This window comes from Eretmochelys imbricata, chromosome 1, assembly GCF_965152235.1.
Source record: "Eretmochelys imbricata isolate rEreImb1 chromosome 1, rEreImb1.hap1, whole genome shotgun sequence".
NCBI lineage: Eukaryota > Metazoa > Chordata > Testudines > Cheloniidae > Eretmochelys > Eretmochelys imbricata.
Window position 1 is genome coordinate 255,498,858 of NC_135572.1, and position 18,978 is coordinate 255,517,835.

The 18,978-nt window shown below is 43.4% G+C and overlaps 1 protein-coding gene across 2 annotated transcripts; it reads right to left on the reverse strand.

Moving 5' to 3' along the window:
- Window positions 1-3,329: 3,329 nt before the first annotated feature.
- SSBP1 (single stranded DNA binding protein 1) lies at window positions 3,330-11,733 on the reverse strand. Of its 2 annotated transcripts, none has more exons than XM_077828033.1 (7): window positions 11,453-11,733; window positions 10,344-10,396; window positions 7,975-8,035; window positions 6,201-6,341; window positions 5,411-5,498; window positions 5,079-5,167; window positions 3,330-3,635 (listed from the first exon to the last, which is right to left on the reverse strand). In XM_077828033.1, the coding sequence occupies exons 2-7, from the start codon at window positions 10,365-10,367 to the stop codon at window positions 3,592-3,594; spliced, it is 447 nt and encodes a 148-aa protein (XP_077684159.1). In that variant the 5' UTR covers window positions 10,368-10,396; window positions 11,453-11,733; the 3' UTR covers window positions 3,330-3,591. The 2 variants fall into 2 exon arrangements, with proteins under 2 accessions (XP_077684159.1, XP_077684150.1); XM_077828024.1 differs by having other exon boundaries at window positions 11,294-11,732.
- Window positions 11,734-18,978: the final 7,245 nt, after the last annotated feature.

Below are 18,978 nucleotides of genomic sequence, written 5' to 3' on the forward strand. Positions count from 1 at the left end.
CTTCTCTAAGGGCTAGTACAGTTTTCCTGCCTATGCAATTCATGACCTCTCTGCTGAAACTTATACCACAAATGGATGTTTGGCTTCAAAATGGCTAGAAGGAACGGGACTGAAACACCAATTAATTTCACATAAGGCACCAGGGAATCATCACAAGGCAGCACTAACCTGGGTTAGATTCAACCAGAGACCAAGTGGTAAAAGACTCCAATATCCATTTACCAGTCCCAAGCCATCCAGTCACTCTCTATTCAGTTTGCTACACTATCATCAGAAGTGATGAATTATGAAACAGAAGCGAGAGAAGACGTCTGCCAAAGAAATCAGACCCACTTCATTACCAGCTATTTTTTATGCACCCCTCATGTTATCCCATATGTGAAGTTGGGCAAGCTAGAGCTATGTTCTCAAATATAAGTCACACGTTTGTAAAGGTTAAAAGTGTTCTTTGCCATGTGAATGTTCAAAATGCTATATTAGTCACCATGCCCATAGCTCTCCATTAATCGAAGCATTACAGCCAAAAACAAGTATAGGAGGTGGGGGGTTTCCCCTCACTCTCTTCTGGAAGCGGGGAGACTGAGTGCAAGTGAGTTGGTTTGCAGTCCTACAGCTTGCTCTCAATCTCATTATGAAATTCACAATACCGTTGCAAACTATTGCAATGCCCTTCATTATTGAAGCACACCTCATACTCTTGCTACAAATACAGTAATTCCTCTTCAAGGTCAAATGCTTCTGTAAGGAGATCCAATCAGTGCCAATAATAAAGGTTGCCTAATCCCGGTTACTCAAGAGGTTAATTAGGACAAGCGAAAGCTGAATGTCATTCCCTGAAATACAACACTGAAACACACACATTGCCTATCTATAAACAAGCTGATTATTGTGTTGAACCCTTAAATTGGACCTACCTTCATTCATTTATGCCACCTCACAGAGCAAAAACTAAGATGGTAACAGCTCATGTATATGCACTAATTTCATGCATTGTCCCTCTCTCTTTTAACTCATCAAAAAATCTCCCATTATAGATTACCTTTGTTTGCCCAGTGTCTGCAAGTCTGAGAGGGCAGGGGTGGGGATGTACAATTTTGCTGACAATTTTTGTTGTGGATGTGCACCGTTGCTACTACAATATCCTGTTTCATATGTCCCAGTCCATGGTATTGTAAATCTTACACATCTGTTCAGCTATTAGTACATCAGACATCACCTTTAAAGATTGATTAGTAACAAACTTTAAAACAGTGTAACAAAAAACAAAAACCCAGGAAAAGTGAAAATCATTTGTAGCGTGAACAAATCTGTTAAATTTTGATAGATAATCCCACAATTTGTACTAGTTCAGTCTCTCTCCTGATCCAGAGTTGTAGGTAGAGGTCAGTGTGTGGGCCATTGTCAGTAACCATTACTGAAGGACGGTCTTCCCCAAGAGACGAGTCTTACTTTTTTCCTGAAGTAGACAAGCCTCAGGCTTATCTCCAGTATGAGTTCAACAGCTAAGGGCCTTCTACTGAGAAGCCTCCATTCTCACATCTCATGTTTTACAGCAGGCTCCATCATTTGCATCATCCCAGTTGATCTCAGCTGTCATGGTGGGTTGTGGAGAGACAGGCAATGACTAAAATATAGAGCCTACCACATTCAGGGCTTTAAAGATAACAGGGAAATACCTTAAAGCAAATCTGGAACTGGATCAAAAACCAGTAGAAATTATAGATAACTGACACAATGTGCCATCTTTGGACTACTCTGCTTTAGAATACACGGCCACATGATCAGGCAAACACAGCTTTCACACTCCTCTTGCCTTCAATCCCAAATAAAGGGATATGCAATATTGACCTTTTCCATTTTAAAAAAAGAAGCCAATCTGTGGCCCACCTGTGGGATTAACCAGAAGGTCATTTTAATCATGTTTTTGTGACAAGCATATTTCATCTTAAAGTCTAGAGGATTCTGCTTATATCTGGTATTCCTTCTAGACACCAAGATCCTGGTATAGGAGATTGTCATCTGGTATTAGTGCTGATGCTTTACAAAAGCTGGAGAGTTTAGTTCCAGCCAGAGATCAGAAGCTGAGCTAGCATGTGTGTGTGTGTGTCATTCAGTTGGCAAGATCTACCTCCCCACATGCACCTCACCCCACCCACTTGCTTTTCTGAAGTTTATCAGATGAGCATGAAGTTGGTGTAACCTGTCAGTGTGACTGTGCTTCTGGTGGCATGATCTGGAGGCAGGAGAGCAGCACAGGACCATGCAGAAATAATGGAGCACTTCACATTTACACGAACACTGGATAAAAATCCAATAGCCAGGAAAGTCAGGAACCTGAGGTGATGAGGTGTTACTGCTACTGAGAGAACAGCCTTGGTACTGCTGTGGTTCACAGTCTCAGTCTATATACGACCACAAAATATTTGTTCTCTTCTCAGCCTCAGGAAAAATCCCAACATATTTAGTTCTGGATGTAGACAACTATGGAAAGGGTAGGACCTATGGTCTGTAAGGAACTGGTCTAGAAGATAGCACATTTAAACTTTTATTCTCCATTTCATTTTAATGTTAAAAGATGCCATGACCTCCATGTAGACACCAACCCATGTAACTAGCTAAGAATTTCCAATGTACCCATCACTGCAGTAATCCAGAGGCCAAATACAACAATGTAAGTAGTAGCTTTTCTATACAGGAATGGACAATTTCCTCCAAATTGATCACATTGCTAGGATCATTCTGGAGAAACATAAGGAAAGGGGATAATCTCACTAGCCATCTTGTAGGGGAAGTCCGCAAAAAAAAAAAAAAAAGAAAAAAGAAGTGTTTTCCATTGTGCCCAGAGAGATGAAACATGAGTTCTCCCTCCACTCCAGAGGTAAGGATTTCCACCATCCAGGGTCTCCCCCTCCCCCCCACATTGGGATCATATGCAGGAATTTGAGTCTCTATAGCTACAGTGTTTTAATAAAACTAGCATCCTTTTTACATGGATTACTTTAATCAGATATGGCAATAATGAAACTCATGGCTGCTCTGACAGCTCACTCAAGATTACAACATAAGAGAACACCTTATCCCACCCCAGCTGGAACTGAGACTTTCCCTCCAACGACTGGAAGTGTCTACACTGCAACCTTGTTACTCTCTAAATGGAAAATCAGTGAAAGAAAGTCATCAGGTGGTGCACTTACAGCTCCTCCTGGTGGGTGAAAATAGGTAAGGCACAGATTTAAGTAAATTTTCCAGGGATTGGAATTAAAATTATAACCAGGGATTATGGGAGTCTGTGATAAATACAGGTTGAAAATGCCCAAGAAACTCAGAAATGCAATGTCTAATAATACATTTATTGATTCAGACTGATATAGCCCCAAGGGCTGCCCCTTAGGATAGAACAGAGAAGTAGTAAAAGAAACATATTCAGAGGCCAAAGCTTGATGAAGAGAAAGACCAAAAAACATAGTTCTTCCTTTATCCATATAAAAGGGTGTTTTAATGTTTTACAGAAAATACAGCAATATGCATGATTTCAGAATTGGGAAATACTATAAAATGAAAGGAATAGCATAGGTCCAAGTACTAAACGTCTCACACCTTCTCTTTGACATGGTCGCTCAGAAAAATAATGTTATCTGAAAGGAAAAACAACAGAGTAGTTAATTTTCAGGATCAGATAGATATGCATAGCAAGACAAAATACTGTCTGCACATACACACACAACTTTGTAAGGAAGTTAAAAATAAAATGCAGGGGCTTGTACTCTTTCAGTATCCAAAACAAATATCCCATGAAAAATAACACTGATAGATATCGATGCTTCTATATTTTTCCCCAGGTCAAGAGACCCTTTCAAGGTGAACATAAGTATTTTCAAGCATGTGCCCACAAGCGTCTAACAGGGTTAATGGGCAAATATATCACTAGAGGCAGTTTTCAAAAAAGATCTGAATTTGTCCGTCTTAGAAATCTATTATTACTGATAATTTCTTGCTTATGCTGGACATCCCAAAATGAAATGAGCTGATGCTATCATCCCCCCATAATCGGCATGGAGCAGGACTAAGGGAAGTTCACATTTAACTTCCAGTGGTCTCTTAAATTCTCAATAACCCTACTTTAAAGAGCTATTAAAAAGAACCACTGAAAGAAGAGACTTGCCATATACCTACAGGCAGGCTCTCTGAAAGTGTGCCAATAACAAGGGTCAATATCACCAGTGTAGTACGTGCTGGGCCATCTGAACAAGTGGGCTTATGACTGCAAGAACATTGCACTTTGGGAACAACCAAAAGTAAATATCGAAAGTGTATGTTTTGTTCACTTCTATATTTGAAACAAGAATGTTTCACTTTGAAAGAAGAATGTTTCCCTTATAACTCAGCTTTTTTGGGCCCATTGCTAAAAAACCCCTAAAGTTTCAGGATACTGATCTCTCCAATAAGACACAGAACTAAAAACAAAAAATCACTGCCATTTAGAGAAGCAAAGAGGACGAGTCTCTGAACTTTCCATCTTTCTTCATGATTGTTCCTAGCCCAAAGAACCAGTCCCCTCCCTCCCTCTTTTGCTATTCTTGGCCACCTCACTCCTACTTTCCAAATTCCCCATGGAGCTATATCCACATGACACTCCTTTCACAGGGAGAAGACCTTAACGTATAGTGGCAAGCCTAAAATCAAAGGCTTAGACAGAAAAATTTTCCCTGCTGAAGCTGACAAGGCCCATCTTGTACAGCAGTGTACATGTCCAATTTTCTCTCCAATGTGCAGCACAGAGAAAATGCACAAACACCCACTTGCTACAATTTACTGCTGTGTGTCAGCAACTTTTCAGCATTCCACAAATGTTTGCTACCTCTTTCCTGCCTAATTCTTTTCATAAACTGTGTCAGATGACACCTACTGGCACAGACCAGGAACTAAAAATACAACCATAGATACATTCTTTCAAAATTCCGAATTATGAAGTTTGGGAACGAGGAGGGGAAGGAGGATAAACCACTCTTAATTTCTCTGTTCCCCCTCAACTTCTGGAAATGGCAAAACAAGATATTTTGACTTAGAAAGTTTGTTACCTGCTATGATTGTTGTGGCCTGCCGCCTCACATTGTTTTTATCTGTATATTCACCGTAGTCTATCTTCCCTTCCACATAGATTCGAGCACTAACATGAACATAAGAATTCAGTTCACAGGCAAGAGGATTACATCATTATTTTTATTCTATAAATTGTCTGTTCAGAGATCTTGCCTCATTTGTCTGTAGTATTTGAGCACTAAAAGCTTTAAGCAGGACATGCTTCTATTTTAACATCTACACTGAACCACCCCCCACTGTGCCTGATTCACATTGAATTAACTGATTGTTAAGGCATTCAATCCTCAAGCATTCTTTTTACCCCACTTACCCCTTCTTCACATACTGATATGCCACATCTCTCAGGCCTGGCCTAAACACAGAGATCCTGTGCCATGTTGTCTTTTGGGTGATATCACCTATGTTACATGAAAGGAAGAATAATGAATTACAAATGTGCAGAAGGATGCCATGTCCTCTCTCTAACACAACAAACCGTGGAGGGCTTGTTTCAACACTTAAGTGCTCCTCAGCTAAGAAGTCAAGTGACTGATCTGAAAAATGGAAATTTACTGTTATTGAAACTTCCACTCTTCTTCCTTTCAGGGCCAGAAACACTGTGCAACATGACACAAGTATAACGAGAGAGCATACACTGTGTACCTTTGCTTAGAAACCACGGCTCACATTACACACAATTATTTCTCCCTGCAGCCTGCACATTGTAAACAGGCTAGGAGAAAAGTATGCAGTTACAAATTGAAAGTGGCATCTAAACAAAAATGTAGTCATTATTTCATCTCCAGTGGGAGGTAATGGGAGAATGGACTCTACTCCACCCCCACAAAGTCTATGTGAAATAGAGCAATAGCTGGAGGCTTCCTCTGTCCTTCTTAGAAAAGTCTGCCACAAATCACTATCCAACAGATGCCTTTGAGAAATACTAAAGTGCTTACTGGATATACATGATGAGCAAGCTCCTCAGCTAGTATAAACTGGCATAAATGGAGCTACATGGATTTATATCAGCAAAGGCTCTGGATTGGTATTATTTAATGTTAAAACAGCATTACAACAGGTGAAAAACACATTATTCCACTCCAGTAACTACTCAGACTCACCTGCCTGGAACACCTCACTTTCCCCTGATCGCCACATCTCATTGGTTGCAAGAGAAAAAATTGTAACAGGATTTTTCCCCTCCACTTGCCTCATAACAGGGTCCTGTCCTACTCGACCAAGTAACTGGATACGATTCAGGGCTGAAATGTGTGGGACAAAAAATATCAGACTGAGGTGCACCAGGAGAAAAAGGACATATCTTTGAAAGAGTTAAAGTTCAGGATGACTGCTTGGACTGGTCCCAAGAACTTTTGCATGGATCAATTTCAGCTTTTCTAACCTCGATAAGTTACAAGTCAGGATAGTAGTTTATCACAAAACCCAAGGAATCCAGATTCTCTGACTTCTAATGATTCCTATACTAATGCTGACCAAGATCACTGAGGATCCCCCATTACAGGAGTGAAGGATCTGCTCACACTTCATTTTCTTCTATTCCTTGTCCTAATACTTCATTTATATATATTTTTATTACATATATATATATATATATATATATATATATATAAAATTTTTAAAAACAAAATCTTGACTTTTGTATTTTTACCGTAACAAAGCTGCAATAATTCTTCCCTCACTCCATCATTACAAGCCTTAGTCAAATCTAAAATCCCTTAAAGTTATGTTTTGATGATTACCACCTTTTTTTTTTGCACTTTAATTCCAATAGAGTTTTAAACAGCCAATGTCTCACTGACTCCTAGCGTTAGTAACAAATGCTTTATATTATTTGAAAAGGATTTCAAGCTTTCAGATGGTATGATGGTTTCTAGTTCTGACAATTTATCACTACTAAAATCATGTCTGAATCAAAAGGGAGGGCGTAAAACAAGATAGTAATCAGAATGGCATAGTAATAAGAACGATAAGTTTTATGTCCAATATTTCATGGCCTGCCATGGCTATAAATTAGTACTTAGAATTCCAGCTTTCCAGTGTTAGAAAGCATTTGCTTCTACCCTTGGTGCTCTGGAAGACAGTCCTGCAGACACCTTTTGTACCTCCAAGATATGCACGTATCTAAAATTACACAGCTACTCAATTTATCACTGTAACCTTGGTCCTTCTTTGGCCCATTCCCTTTACTGTTTTGTTATTCCCACTCAATTCATTATATATATAATATATATATAAAAAAATTAGAATGTAAGTTCTAAGGGGCATTAACAGTTGTGCCATGAAGTGCCTAGCATAATTTTGGGCACTATAAAATAAATTATTATTTAATAGCAACTGCCTGCTCTCTATTTTCACTGGTTGGATCGCATACAGAGAAACATTTCTGAAGATATGCAGAAATACGATCAGATAAAGATTAGATAAGATAAAACATTGTTTCCCTTAAAAGGTCAACTGCAGCATGATTAAGAAGTCAGAATGAAATAAGATATTACACAAGTAAAATGTAAAAGCTGATGATTCTTGAAGAAAGGAATATTTTTTTGTTCTTCCACAACAGTAATAGCAACATATTATAACATTTATTAAAGACACCACACGTTTGACTATTAGTAGTCTTCGCAGAGAGGAAGAGGACTGAATGGGCCTGGAGACGGAATTTACTCTCACTCTTTGCTGAGGAGCATTTGCTAGTCACTCTGGGAAGAAGATATCTAACCAGGCTTTTATAACATGCTCATCACCATTGTTTCTGAGCGCTTATACTTGTACAGGAGCCTCTTCTGCAAGCAGAGGACATAATACATCTCTGGGCAGACCCATCAGGCACATTTCAGTAGTACTAAGATTCTCAAACAAATAACAGATACTTACATCTTTCAAGTATCAAGGAGGTGGCTGAATCAGACTCGTGTCTTATAAACTGACGAAGCACCTAGAAGGACAGACAGATGTTTAAGGTTCCAGGCCAGTTAATCCTGAACACCAGGATTCTGATAATTTGAAGAGATTTAGTTAACAAATAGAGAATAATAATTGAGTTTCAGGGCATATTCTGAATTAGGGTCCAGTTCAGCAAAATGAAGCTAATAGGATTACACGGGCACTTAAAAGTCAAGCATGTGTTTAGTGCATTGCTGGATGGGAAAAGCTAATGTCCTGAAGCCATGCCTTCAGCTAGTAGCCCTTGGGAAATTTCCTGCCCAACTATCGCTGTTTCTATATGATGTGTAGTAGAAAATATAATTACAGACACTTGCTATTGATTTTTTTTTTCTGTTATTTTTCTGCTTAACTTTGGGTACAGACAAGATGTGCATATCAGCAGCTCTACATATGATTTTATTGACATAAGTGGTGCAGTGACCCCAATTCACCCTTCAAAAGCTAAAAACAATTAAGTGCCACAAAAATTTGAGACTCACTGTAGGTAAACATAATGGGAGAAAAGGGAAGGAAAGACTCAATGCTTGCAAGTGCCATGTCAGAGGAGGAAGAAAGCGGCAATAGCTGTAAAAAGCCAGGAAGCATATCTGTACAAGATCCATAAACAAGGATTGCAGATATGGTAAATTTCGTACAAGGGGAGAGGGGGTGGCAGAAGGAGCAAACAGGACCGGCTGACAATCCTTTTAGTGACAAAGATTAAAATAGAGGCTAATGCAACAGAAAAATGCTTTGGCATATTGATTTGGCCACCTACTGAGGCAATTTGCTTTTAACGTTTAAGATATCTAGAATTAATGCCCTGTGTATGCCAGTCAGATTTATAGAATCATTTTTCATTTGGCTTAAAATGACTGTTAAATTAAGGCCAGAAAACAAAATCTTGGAATTCCCCAAAGCTATGGGTTCTGCAGTGTTTATGAACGAAATGAGGCACAGTATACCTGATGGGTGGAAGAAACAACATGAGGCCTGACAGACACAAAGGGAAACTTTTATTTTTCCTAATAATGGATACAACTTTGCAGTATGTACGGTTGCATGGCCTGGGGGTGGTTTACGTAGGAAGAGCTTTTCCTATATATTACAACGGAATTTAATATGATGTTGTAAGTATTCCATACTGTACTGTAATGATCCCCTGTGATTTTTCTACCCACACGGGGAGAGTTGTGCAAATTCTTTATCACAGAGTATGGTTTGATGGACATAAATTATTCATTTAAACTGGAAATATGATACAACTTACAGTTAAGGATGGTGGTGAAGAGAATGAGAACTATGGAGTCAAAATTAATATTTATGACAGATACATTTTTGCAAATATTTTGGTGGAGAGCCTTGCTACCTTCTGGGTTGTGATTCAACCAACTAGTGGGGCTGAAACAGAAAGAAGGTTACTAACCCTCTTGGCAGTTCCAGTCCTGGGACGAGAGAAAGTTTTTGGAGCAACTGATACAATACTTTCCGTATTAAAGCATTAAATAGATCACACTGCATAAGTTTGCCACAGTGGGTGTAATGGGATCAAGTACCACCTCAGGTCATACCTCTGTGAAGAAGGGCTTTTAGTTGTGGAAAATCTTGCTAAGGGAGAACAGTTAGAGCCAGCTGTCAGTTACTGAGGAATCCTAAGGAACCCAGATGAATGTTATGATTTGATGGGTCTACAGAGAGTGTTCAATTAGCCAATTTTTGATTATTGCAGCAAGGAAAACAGTCTCACTCATTCAACAGTGGTGACAGGAATTACTTTCTTTTGGAGCCCCCTACAGGGAAACATGTGCACTTATAAATAATACAATGCATCATTACATTAAATAATGTGTGACAGGCATTCAGAGCAAGATTCAGCTAGCCTAGGGTGGGAAGAGTGGTTAAAACCTTGATTACTTTGACACAGAAAGAAAAGAAACACTGCTTACTCTATATATCTATATCTCTCTCTATATATATATACACACACACACACGCATGCATATATATTTTTCCTTACAGCCTTAAAGAAAAAAATTATAGTTAGGATGCCTGGTTAAAGTGCTTCAAGTTCAAAAATGGAAGGACATAGCACTCACAAGCAGAGAACTAGGCACACGTTTACAACTTTGCAGGACTGTGTATTTAACAGTGTATTAAGATGAAGGATTTTGCATGCAATTATTTTTAATGGTAACATAAGAACAATACTGCACATAGTTAATTATGTTACTATTTAAATTGTTCATGCACTAGACTGTACATCATTAGACTGTGCATGATACAAAATTTTTAACAAAACAAAACCAGTAACTTGTTACCTGTATTATTGGCCTGCGCAACATTTCGGCTGTTTTCTTTTTCTGTGATTAGACTGTGAATTTAAGAACATGGGAGGGTGGAAAAAAACAACAGAAGATGAGCATTCAATTTCCCCTACCAGTTAGGTCATGTCTATACATATGGTGCTGCAGCGGCACAGCTGCACCGTTGCAGCACATCTGGTAGTGATGCTTTATGCTAAAATAAAATGCTGACACAATCCTGTCCACACCAGCACTTATATTGGTGTAACTTATGTAGCTCAGGAGGGTGGTTTATTCACACCCTTGAGTGACATAAATTATGTCAACATAAGCAGCAGTGTAGACAATGCTTCATATCTATTTAAATCATTAGTTGATTCTCCTACTTAACATTCCCTCCCCCCCACCATACACGTGTCAGATCACAAGAACGGCCATACTAGGTCAGACCAAAGGTCCATCTACCCCAGTATCCTGTCTTCCAGCAGTGGCCAACTAAATCGAACTAAACATTTACTTTTTAATAGTCTCATTCAAAACACAGGGCAGGTCTACACAGACTACAGGGCCACAGCTGCACCGGTGCAACTGCAGCGCTTCAGTGCAGACACTACTATACCTCAGTGAGAGTCGGAAGCCCTCCCGCTGACACAGCGCTGCCTACGCTGGGGGTTAGGCCAGTACCAACTGCATCGCTCAGGGGTGTGAATTTTCCCCAGCCCCGAACAACACAGTCATCATGCCTATGTCCCTCTGCAATGTAGCCCTGACCACACTACAAAACCTTGGCATCCAGGGCAAACAAGCCCAAAAGCCTAATGGCTCCACAGCTACCGCGCAACCCTGCCCCTGGCTCCCGTGCGGCCAGAGTGAGCTCCCAGGGCACTGCCGGGACGAGAGACCTCCCTGGGCTGCTCCCACCCCCAGCACGGAAACCCTGGCCAGACCCCAAACAGGCACCTCACCTCACCCCCGCCCGCGTTGTGCTGGCAAACTGGACCGGGAGGGGAGCAGCTCGGAGGGGCCCGAGCGGAGGCGGGGGGGTCGGAAGGGATCTAAGAGGGGCGGGGGCGCTGGGCTCGGGCTGACGCCGCACCCCGGGGCTCGGGCCGTCACGCGCTCACCGCGCGCCGGGGCAGGGCTCTGTCCCCGCGGTGTCCGGCTCCGGAAGCGCGACGAGGCTGAGACTGGCGCCGGCCTCGGCACCGGAAACACGCGCCCAGCCCCGCCCCTTCCCTCCGTCTGCGAGCGGGGAAAGTCGGAAAGGGTCCGGCCGGAAACTCGACCCCGCCTCCGCAGTTCCGGCGGCGATTGGGCCCGAGCCCAGGCCTAGGCGGTTCCCGCCCCGCGCCGGGGCTCCGTCCGGCTCCTCCCTACTCCCCTAGGGAGGGGACCGGGTGCTCGGCGCTGCGCTGCCGCCCAGGCGTTACCGCGGTGTCCGCGCCTGAGCCGAGGCCTCAGCCACTGCTGCTGGCCCCTCCCACCCCGCGCGCGAGCCGCGGAGCAGCGCCCTGGCCGGGGGCGGGGCTTGTCGTTAAGTTTCCATGTGCGGAAAATCGAAACCCCCGCCCCGCCCCTTCCCCGAGGCCACACCCCTGCTCGCTCTACCCCCCCCCTTTCGCGCTCGCTCGCGGTCAGCGGGCTAGGGGCAGGAGCGCAGGCTCTGGGCCGCGCTCACCTCTGGCGGCGCTCGGAAGCGGCTGGTGCGTCTCTCTGGCTCCTGGGCGCGCGCGCGGGGGGCGGGGCAGGGGGTCTACACTTGCTGCCCCCGCCCGCGGGAGCTGCGGAGCCGGCCCTCAGGGCAGAGGCAGCGCACAGGCAGCCCCTGGCCGCCCGGCACGTGGCAGCTGGCGGGAGATGCCGGCAGCTTCCCTGCAGCGTGCCCGCCCTGCTGCAGCTGGCTACCGGCCTTTTAACATCCCGGGCAGCAGAGCTGCCCGGAGCCACTAGGGTCCCGTTTTGACAGGGTGTTTTGGTTAAAAAAAACCACACAAACAGATGCCTGGCAACCCTGGGCAGATAGGCTTGTGGCCAAGGACGATCACTGCCCCCCCTCCCCCGGACCAGGTTTCAGGAGAGTTGGAATTGACCGGCAAAGCCGCAAATTTGCTGCTCGAGCACTTCGGCGCGGTTGCTTTAAGCTGCTTTGGTGTATCAGTTGTGACCTAGGAGGGTGATTATAAAGATAAAACTTTTTGACTCTCTGCATCTCATTAAATTAGCTTCTCCCGTCTCCTCTCTCCCCCCCCCCACCCGTGACAATGTAAAGTAGTGACAATTTAAAATAGTCATAGCTGCTAAGGGGGAATGTTCTCAACAGTTTATCTGAATTGTGTGTGTGTGTGTCTCCGTTTACCCTATATGCAGAAAGAACAGGAGGACTTCTGGCACCTTAGAGACTGAGACAGGCCAGTCCTTGCCTACAGACAGCCCCGCAACCTGAAGTAAATACTCACCAACAACCACATACCACACAACAGAACCACTAACCCAGGAACTTATCCTTGCAACAAAGCCCGTTGCCAATTGTGCCCACATATCTATTCAGGGGACACCATCACAGGGCCTAATAACATCAGCCACACTATCAAAGGCTCGTTCACCTGCACATCCACCAATGTGATTTATGCCATCATGTGCCAGCAATGCCCCTCTGCCATGTACATTGGTCAAACTGAACAGTCTCTACGTAAAAGAATAAATGGACACAAATCAGATGTCAGGAATTATAACATTCATAAACCAGTCGGAGAACACTTCAATCTCTCTGGTCACGCAATCACAGACATGAAGGTCGCTATCTTAAAACAAAAAAACTTCAAATCCAGACTCCAGCGAGAAACTGCTGAATTGGAATTCATTTGCAAATTGGATACTATTAATTTAGGCTTAAATAGAGACTGGGAGTGGCTAAGTCATTATGCAAGGTAGCCTATTTCCTCTTGTTTTTTCCTACCTCCTACCCCCCCCCCCCCCCCCATGTTCTGGTTTAACTTGGATTTAAACTTGGAGAGTGGTCAGTTTGGATGAGCTATTACCAGCAGGAGAGTGAGTTTGTGTGTGTATGGGGGTGGGTTTTTGGAGGGGGGTGAGGGAGTGAGAGAACCTGGATTTGTGCAGGAAATAGCCTAACTTCATTATCATGCACATTGTGTAAAGAGTTGTCACTTTGGAAGGGCTATCACCAGCAGGAGAGTGAATTTGTGTGGGGGGGTGGAGGGTGAGAAAACCTGGATTTGTGCTGGAAATGGCCTAACCTGAAGATTACTTTAGATAAGCTATTACCAGCAGGACAGTGGGGTGGGAGGAGGTATTGTTTCATATTCTCTGTGTATATATAAAGTCTGCTGCAGTTTCCACGGTATGCATCTGATGAAGTGAGCTGTAGCTCACGAAAGCTCATGCTCAAATAAATTGGTTAGTCTCTAAGGTGCCACAAGTACTCCTTTTCTTTTTGCGAATACAGACTAACACGGCTGTTACTCTGAAACCTGACATTTATTTGAGCATAAGCTTTTGTGAGCTAGAGCTCACTTCATTGGCTGCTACTCTGAAATTTACCCTATATGTTACTCAAGTATCTAAGTGATGAGACAAGGGTGTGTGATCATTGCAGAGTCCCCCAGGGGCAGGTGTAACTGCTGTCTAGGTGCCTGGGCCCAGACTACCGTTGACACTGTCTTAGCAACTGATGTTTAGGGCTCATCTGGTAAGAATCAAGCTGAGGTACTAGAGAATAAAGTGAGAGGGGCAGGGCTGTGACCTGTTTGCCTAGAAAAGAGACAAAGGAAGGAGGCAGGACAGGAGGTCCTGAGTGACTTGGGCTGCTGGTGAATCTTCTGGTTTGGGACTCCAAGGGAGAGCTCAGGGCTCTGAATACCCCCAACATGGACTGTGTTGAATGTTCCTGATTTCTGTGCTAACAGGAGCGGTTCTACACTATGTCTCCATTGACTAGTAAACCCTTCTGTTTTACAATGCTGGCAGAGTCATTGTTGACTGATGGTGGTGCATTGCCTTTTGGGGGCATGTAAGGCGTCCCCAGGTGTCCCAGCCAGGTGGGCTCACTGCAGGAAGCTCTCAGTGTGAAGAGGGGCGCTGAATGCTCCAAAGCCAGACTGAGGAAGCACTGAAGCCGAGGAGGCTTCTTGAGCTGGTGGGAGAGTGCCCTTAGGGGAGATACATTACTTGAGAATCCTACCTAACTTCATTCAGAGGCTAGAGGCATTTCAGAGCACTGAGACTGACTGTGATAATAGCTCAAGTGATTATTCATCATCAACTTACTACAAGACATTTGGAAAGCATTTTGTTAAAACTTTTTCAGTCATTTGTAATCTTCTCAAAAAGAGATCTGATTCAGAAAGTTGAGGAAACAAGAGGGTCATCGATTTTAGATCTGTTTTGGCCAACGAAGTAGTTGCAAATGGGAAGGTGGTCATGGACTTAGGAGGAAGCAATTATGAGCAGAGAAACATTCAAGATCCTGTGGAAAGGAGGACATGAGAACAACAAAACAAGGACACTAGACATAAGAGGCACATTTCAACCAACTCAGAATAGAAGGAGGAAAAGGAGTTGAAGGGGGCTGGCCATTCCTAAAAGATGTAATACTAGAGATTCAACATCAACCTATTCCACAAAGATAAGAAGAGCCAGAGGAGGCCAATGCTATCTGAAAACCACGTAAGATACATACAGGAAATGGAAGGGCACATCACCAAGGAATTATACATGGGAATGGCACAAGCATGTAAGGACCCCCCCCCCCAAAAAAAAAAAAAAAAAAATCAGGAAAGCCAAGGCAAAGAATGAGTTACAGCTGGCAAGGAATGTTAGAGAGGACAAGAATGGGTTCTTTAAATATGTCAGAAAAAAAAAAAACGAAACATCAAAGATCGTGTGGGTCTCTGACCCACTGCAGAAGATGAGCTGGTAGTGGAAGATGATAGGAAGCCTGAGCTGCTCAGTGCCTACTTTGCTTTATCCTTCACACAAAAAACAACATTTGATCAGATAACTAGCAAAGTTACCATAGACAATAAGGGGGAAGGGGTGCAGATTGGGATAAGTCAACACATCAGATCTTCTGACCAATTTGAATTAATTCAAATTACTGGAGCCTGATGCTGTTCACCTGAGGGTATTGAAGAATTAGCTGAAGAAATCTGAGTCACTGGCAGTATTTGCACACTCATGGATTGCAAGAGAGGTCCCGCAAGACTGGAGAAGAGTTAGCATAGCACCCATCTTGAAAAAGGATGAGCCAGGGAACTATAGACCAGTCAGCCTGACTTCGATACCTAGGAACATATAAAAACATTCATTTTGTGAATACCTGGAGGATGAAGAGGTAATTGTTAGCAGCCAGCAGAGATTTACCCAGAACAAAATCATGCTAAACCAGCTTGGATTTCCTTCTTTGACAGAGTAACTGGTTTGGTGGATAAGGGGAATGTGGTGGACCTAATATACCTGGAATTCAGCAAGGTTTGACACAGTCCCTGTCCCACATGACATTCTCGTAAGTAAGCTGGAGAAATGTGGGATTGGCAGAACTACCATTAAGTGGATACATAATTGGTTAAACAACAAGTAATTATTCATGGAATGATGTCAGATTGGAGGGAGGCCTCAAGTGGGGTTCCACAGCAATCTGTTCTGGGTCCAGTGTTGTTTAACATCTTTATTAATGACCTAGATGTGGGAATAGGGAGCATACTGATCAAATTTTCAGATGACAAAGCAGGGCGGGGAAGATTGCCAATACTTTGGAGGATAGAGCTAAAATTCTAAAGGGATTTGGATAAATTGGAGAACTGGGTCACAGACAAAATGAAATTTAACAAAGACAAATGTAAGATGTTACACTTGAGGGAAATAAAATCAAATGCACAAATACAGAATGGGGGATAACCAGCTTGGCGGCAGCAGCAGCACTGCTGAGAAGCATCTGGGAGTTTTAGTGGATCACAACCTCAGCATGAGTCAGCAATGTGATGCTATTGCAAAAACAAGCAAATGCAATTTGAAGTTGCATTAACAGACATAGCTTGCAAGTCACAGGAAGGGACAGTACCATTCGACTTTGCACTGGTTAGGCCTCAGCTGGAGTAGCGTGTCCCATTTTGGTCACCACTGTAGAGAAAGAAGGTAGAAAAACTGGAAAGGATCCAGAGATGGACAAAAATTATTAAAAAGGGATGGAATGCAAGCCACATGAGCAAAGGCTGAAGGAACTGGGTAGGTTTAGTTTGGGGAAAAAAAGGAGATTAAGGGGAGACATGAGGGTCTTGAAATACTTGAAAGGCTCCCATAAAAAAAATTGAGAAGGCAGTTATTCTCTCTTGCCGCAGAGGGAAGGACAAGAGTCAATGGGTTCAAGCTACAGCATAGCAGATTTAGATTAAATCTCAGGAAAAACTTCCTAACTGTAAGAAGAGTAGGACAATGGAACAGATAGGGAACTTGTAGAAGCTCCTTCACTGGAGGCTTTCAAGAGAAGGCTGGTTAGCCATCTGTCTTGAATGGTTTAGCCACAAATCTGCATCTAGCCGGGGTTTAGACTAGATGCCTCTTGCAGTCCCTTCTAACCCTATGGTTCTACATGGGGGTGGGCAGACTTTTTGGCCTGAGGGCCACATCTGGGTATAGAAGTTGTATGGCGGGAAATGAACGCTCATGAAATTGGGGGTTGGGGTGAGGGATTTGGGGTGCAGGAGGGTACTCCAGGCTGGAACTGAAGGGTTTGGAGGGCAGGAGGGGGAATCAGGGCTAGGGCAGGGGTGCAGTGGGGGTTGAGGACTCCAGCTGGGGATGCAGATTCTGGGGTGAGGAAGATCAGGGCTGGGGTACAGTGTGGGCTCAGAGGTGCAGGCTCCAGGCAGTGCTTGCTGCTGCCTCTGGGAGCTGTTTGAGGTATGTCCCCCCTCTGGCTCCTATGTGGAGGTGCAGCCAGACAGCTCTGTGCACTGCCCTGTCTGCGGGTGCCGCCCCTGCAGCTCCCATTGGGTTCCCAGCCAGTGGGAACTGTGGGGGTGGGACTAGGGGTGGGAACAGTGTGCAGAGGCCCCTGGCTGCCCCTACACATAGGAGCTGGAAGCAGGACATGCCACTGCTTCCAGGAGCCACATGGAAAGCCCCTGATCCTGCTCCCCAGCAGCAGCTTGAGGGCCAGATTAAAAGTTCTGACAGACCAGACATGGCCTGTGGGCTGTAGTTTGCCCACACCTGTTCTATGTCATTTTAGATGAAGTTTCTTCTGTTTGGATTTAGAAGAGTGTGCAACTATTTGTCAAGTTTAACTGTTTAATTTAAGTTTTGCAACTACAATTCCTATTTCCCCCCCAAATGATAAAATCAGATTTTAGCTTACAGTAGCAATGACTGAAATTGTTTTGACAGCCGATTTTCTAGATGTTATTGCATTTTAGCCAAAGCAGCTTACTGCCAAGTTGAAATCATATTTTGGGCATAAACAGAAAGTAAATGCTAACGATGCACTTCTAGGCTACATTGTTTCCTGTCATTAGTTACTGATTTCTCCAACACAACAGCTGAAAGTTAAGTTTCTCACATGGAATAGTACCAAACACTGCTGACCATTTCTATTTCAAGTACAAAATTGGCTTTGCTACAGAACTGCACACTCCCTTGACAAGCTTATTAGTCACTGAGAACATGCTACAGTTAAGCTGCTTAAGATATCAAAGCAACAAGACCCCTTTCCTAACCTACAACCACCATTTTAGGGTTTTGGGTTTTTTTTTTTTTTTTTTAAAGTAATCTTTCTTCCATCAGCACACAAGTTGAGTCAACATGTGTCATGCTTTAGTCTCAGCAAGCCTTAACTTGATTTTTTTTATGGGGAGAGACTTCAAAAAGGCTGGTAGTGTTGCCATTATAGTATCTTTTAATCAGGTAGACCCATCACCTCAATCTTCGTTAGTTCTAATTTCAGGAAACCCACTGCATTAAATGCTGGGCAATTTCCTGGTGTTTCTAGATTTCATCATTACTAGGGATGAATCAGATTCAGCAAGTTTGAAAAGTGGTTTAAGTAGTATAAGGGCCCTACCATCAAACATTAACCCTGCCTCTTGACCCCTTAAGCCCCCCCTCATCTCTCACTGGAAGTCCCACTCCGGGAGTATTACTTCCAGGATCAAGCTGGACACATGACCAGAAGCAAGGTGTGTCATGTGACCCCTCAAAGAACTCTTCTCACTGCTCTCTATCAATCAAGAGGTTTCAGCTGCTCAGGACCACCTCCAGAGGAGATTTGACCTATCAGGGACAGTTCCAGGGCAGGGTGACCCATCTGGAGGTGGTTCGTGTGACACCTCTAAAAACTCCTCCGACCTCCCTCTACCACCCTTATGCTAAACATTTCAGAGAGCAACCAGATATTTTATCATGTAAAGTTTCTATTAAAGTTTCAAAAGTTAAGTATTTTTATTGGAAAATTATATTTTCAGACGACCCAAGTTCACAAATTCAGGCAACTCTACTCACTACAAGATAGGAGTATTCCATCAAGTTCTGTGACCCTAACACTAGTTTTCTGATCGTTCCTACCCTATGCATGGTTCACTAGCCAATAACTGCATGGTTGTTGTAATATCAAATCTATGAAGTACTTGGCAGTTCC

What these genes read in the sequence shown, in the direction of transcription:
- SSBP1 (XM_077828033.1), bottom strand. Translation starts at nt 10,367, where the DNA reads ATGTTGCGCAGGCCAATAATACAG. An exon ending in AAGTGAGGTGTTCCAGGCAG is followed by an intron (nt 5,499 to 6,200) that starts GTGAGTCTGAGT and finishes CATGTAACATAG; the next exon opens with GTGATATCACCCAAAAGACA. An exon ending in GGCCACAACAATCATAGCAG is followed by an intron (nt 3,636 to 5,078) that starts GTAACAAACTTT and finishes TTTTCCTTTCAG; the next exon opens with ATAACATTATTTTTCTGAGC.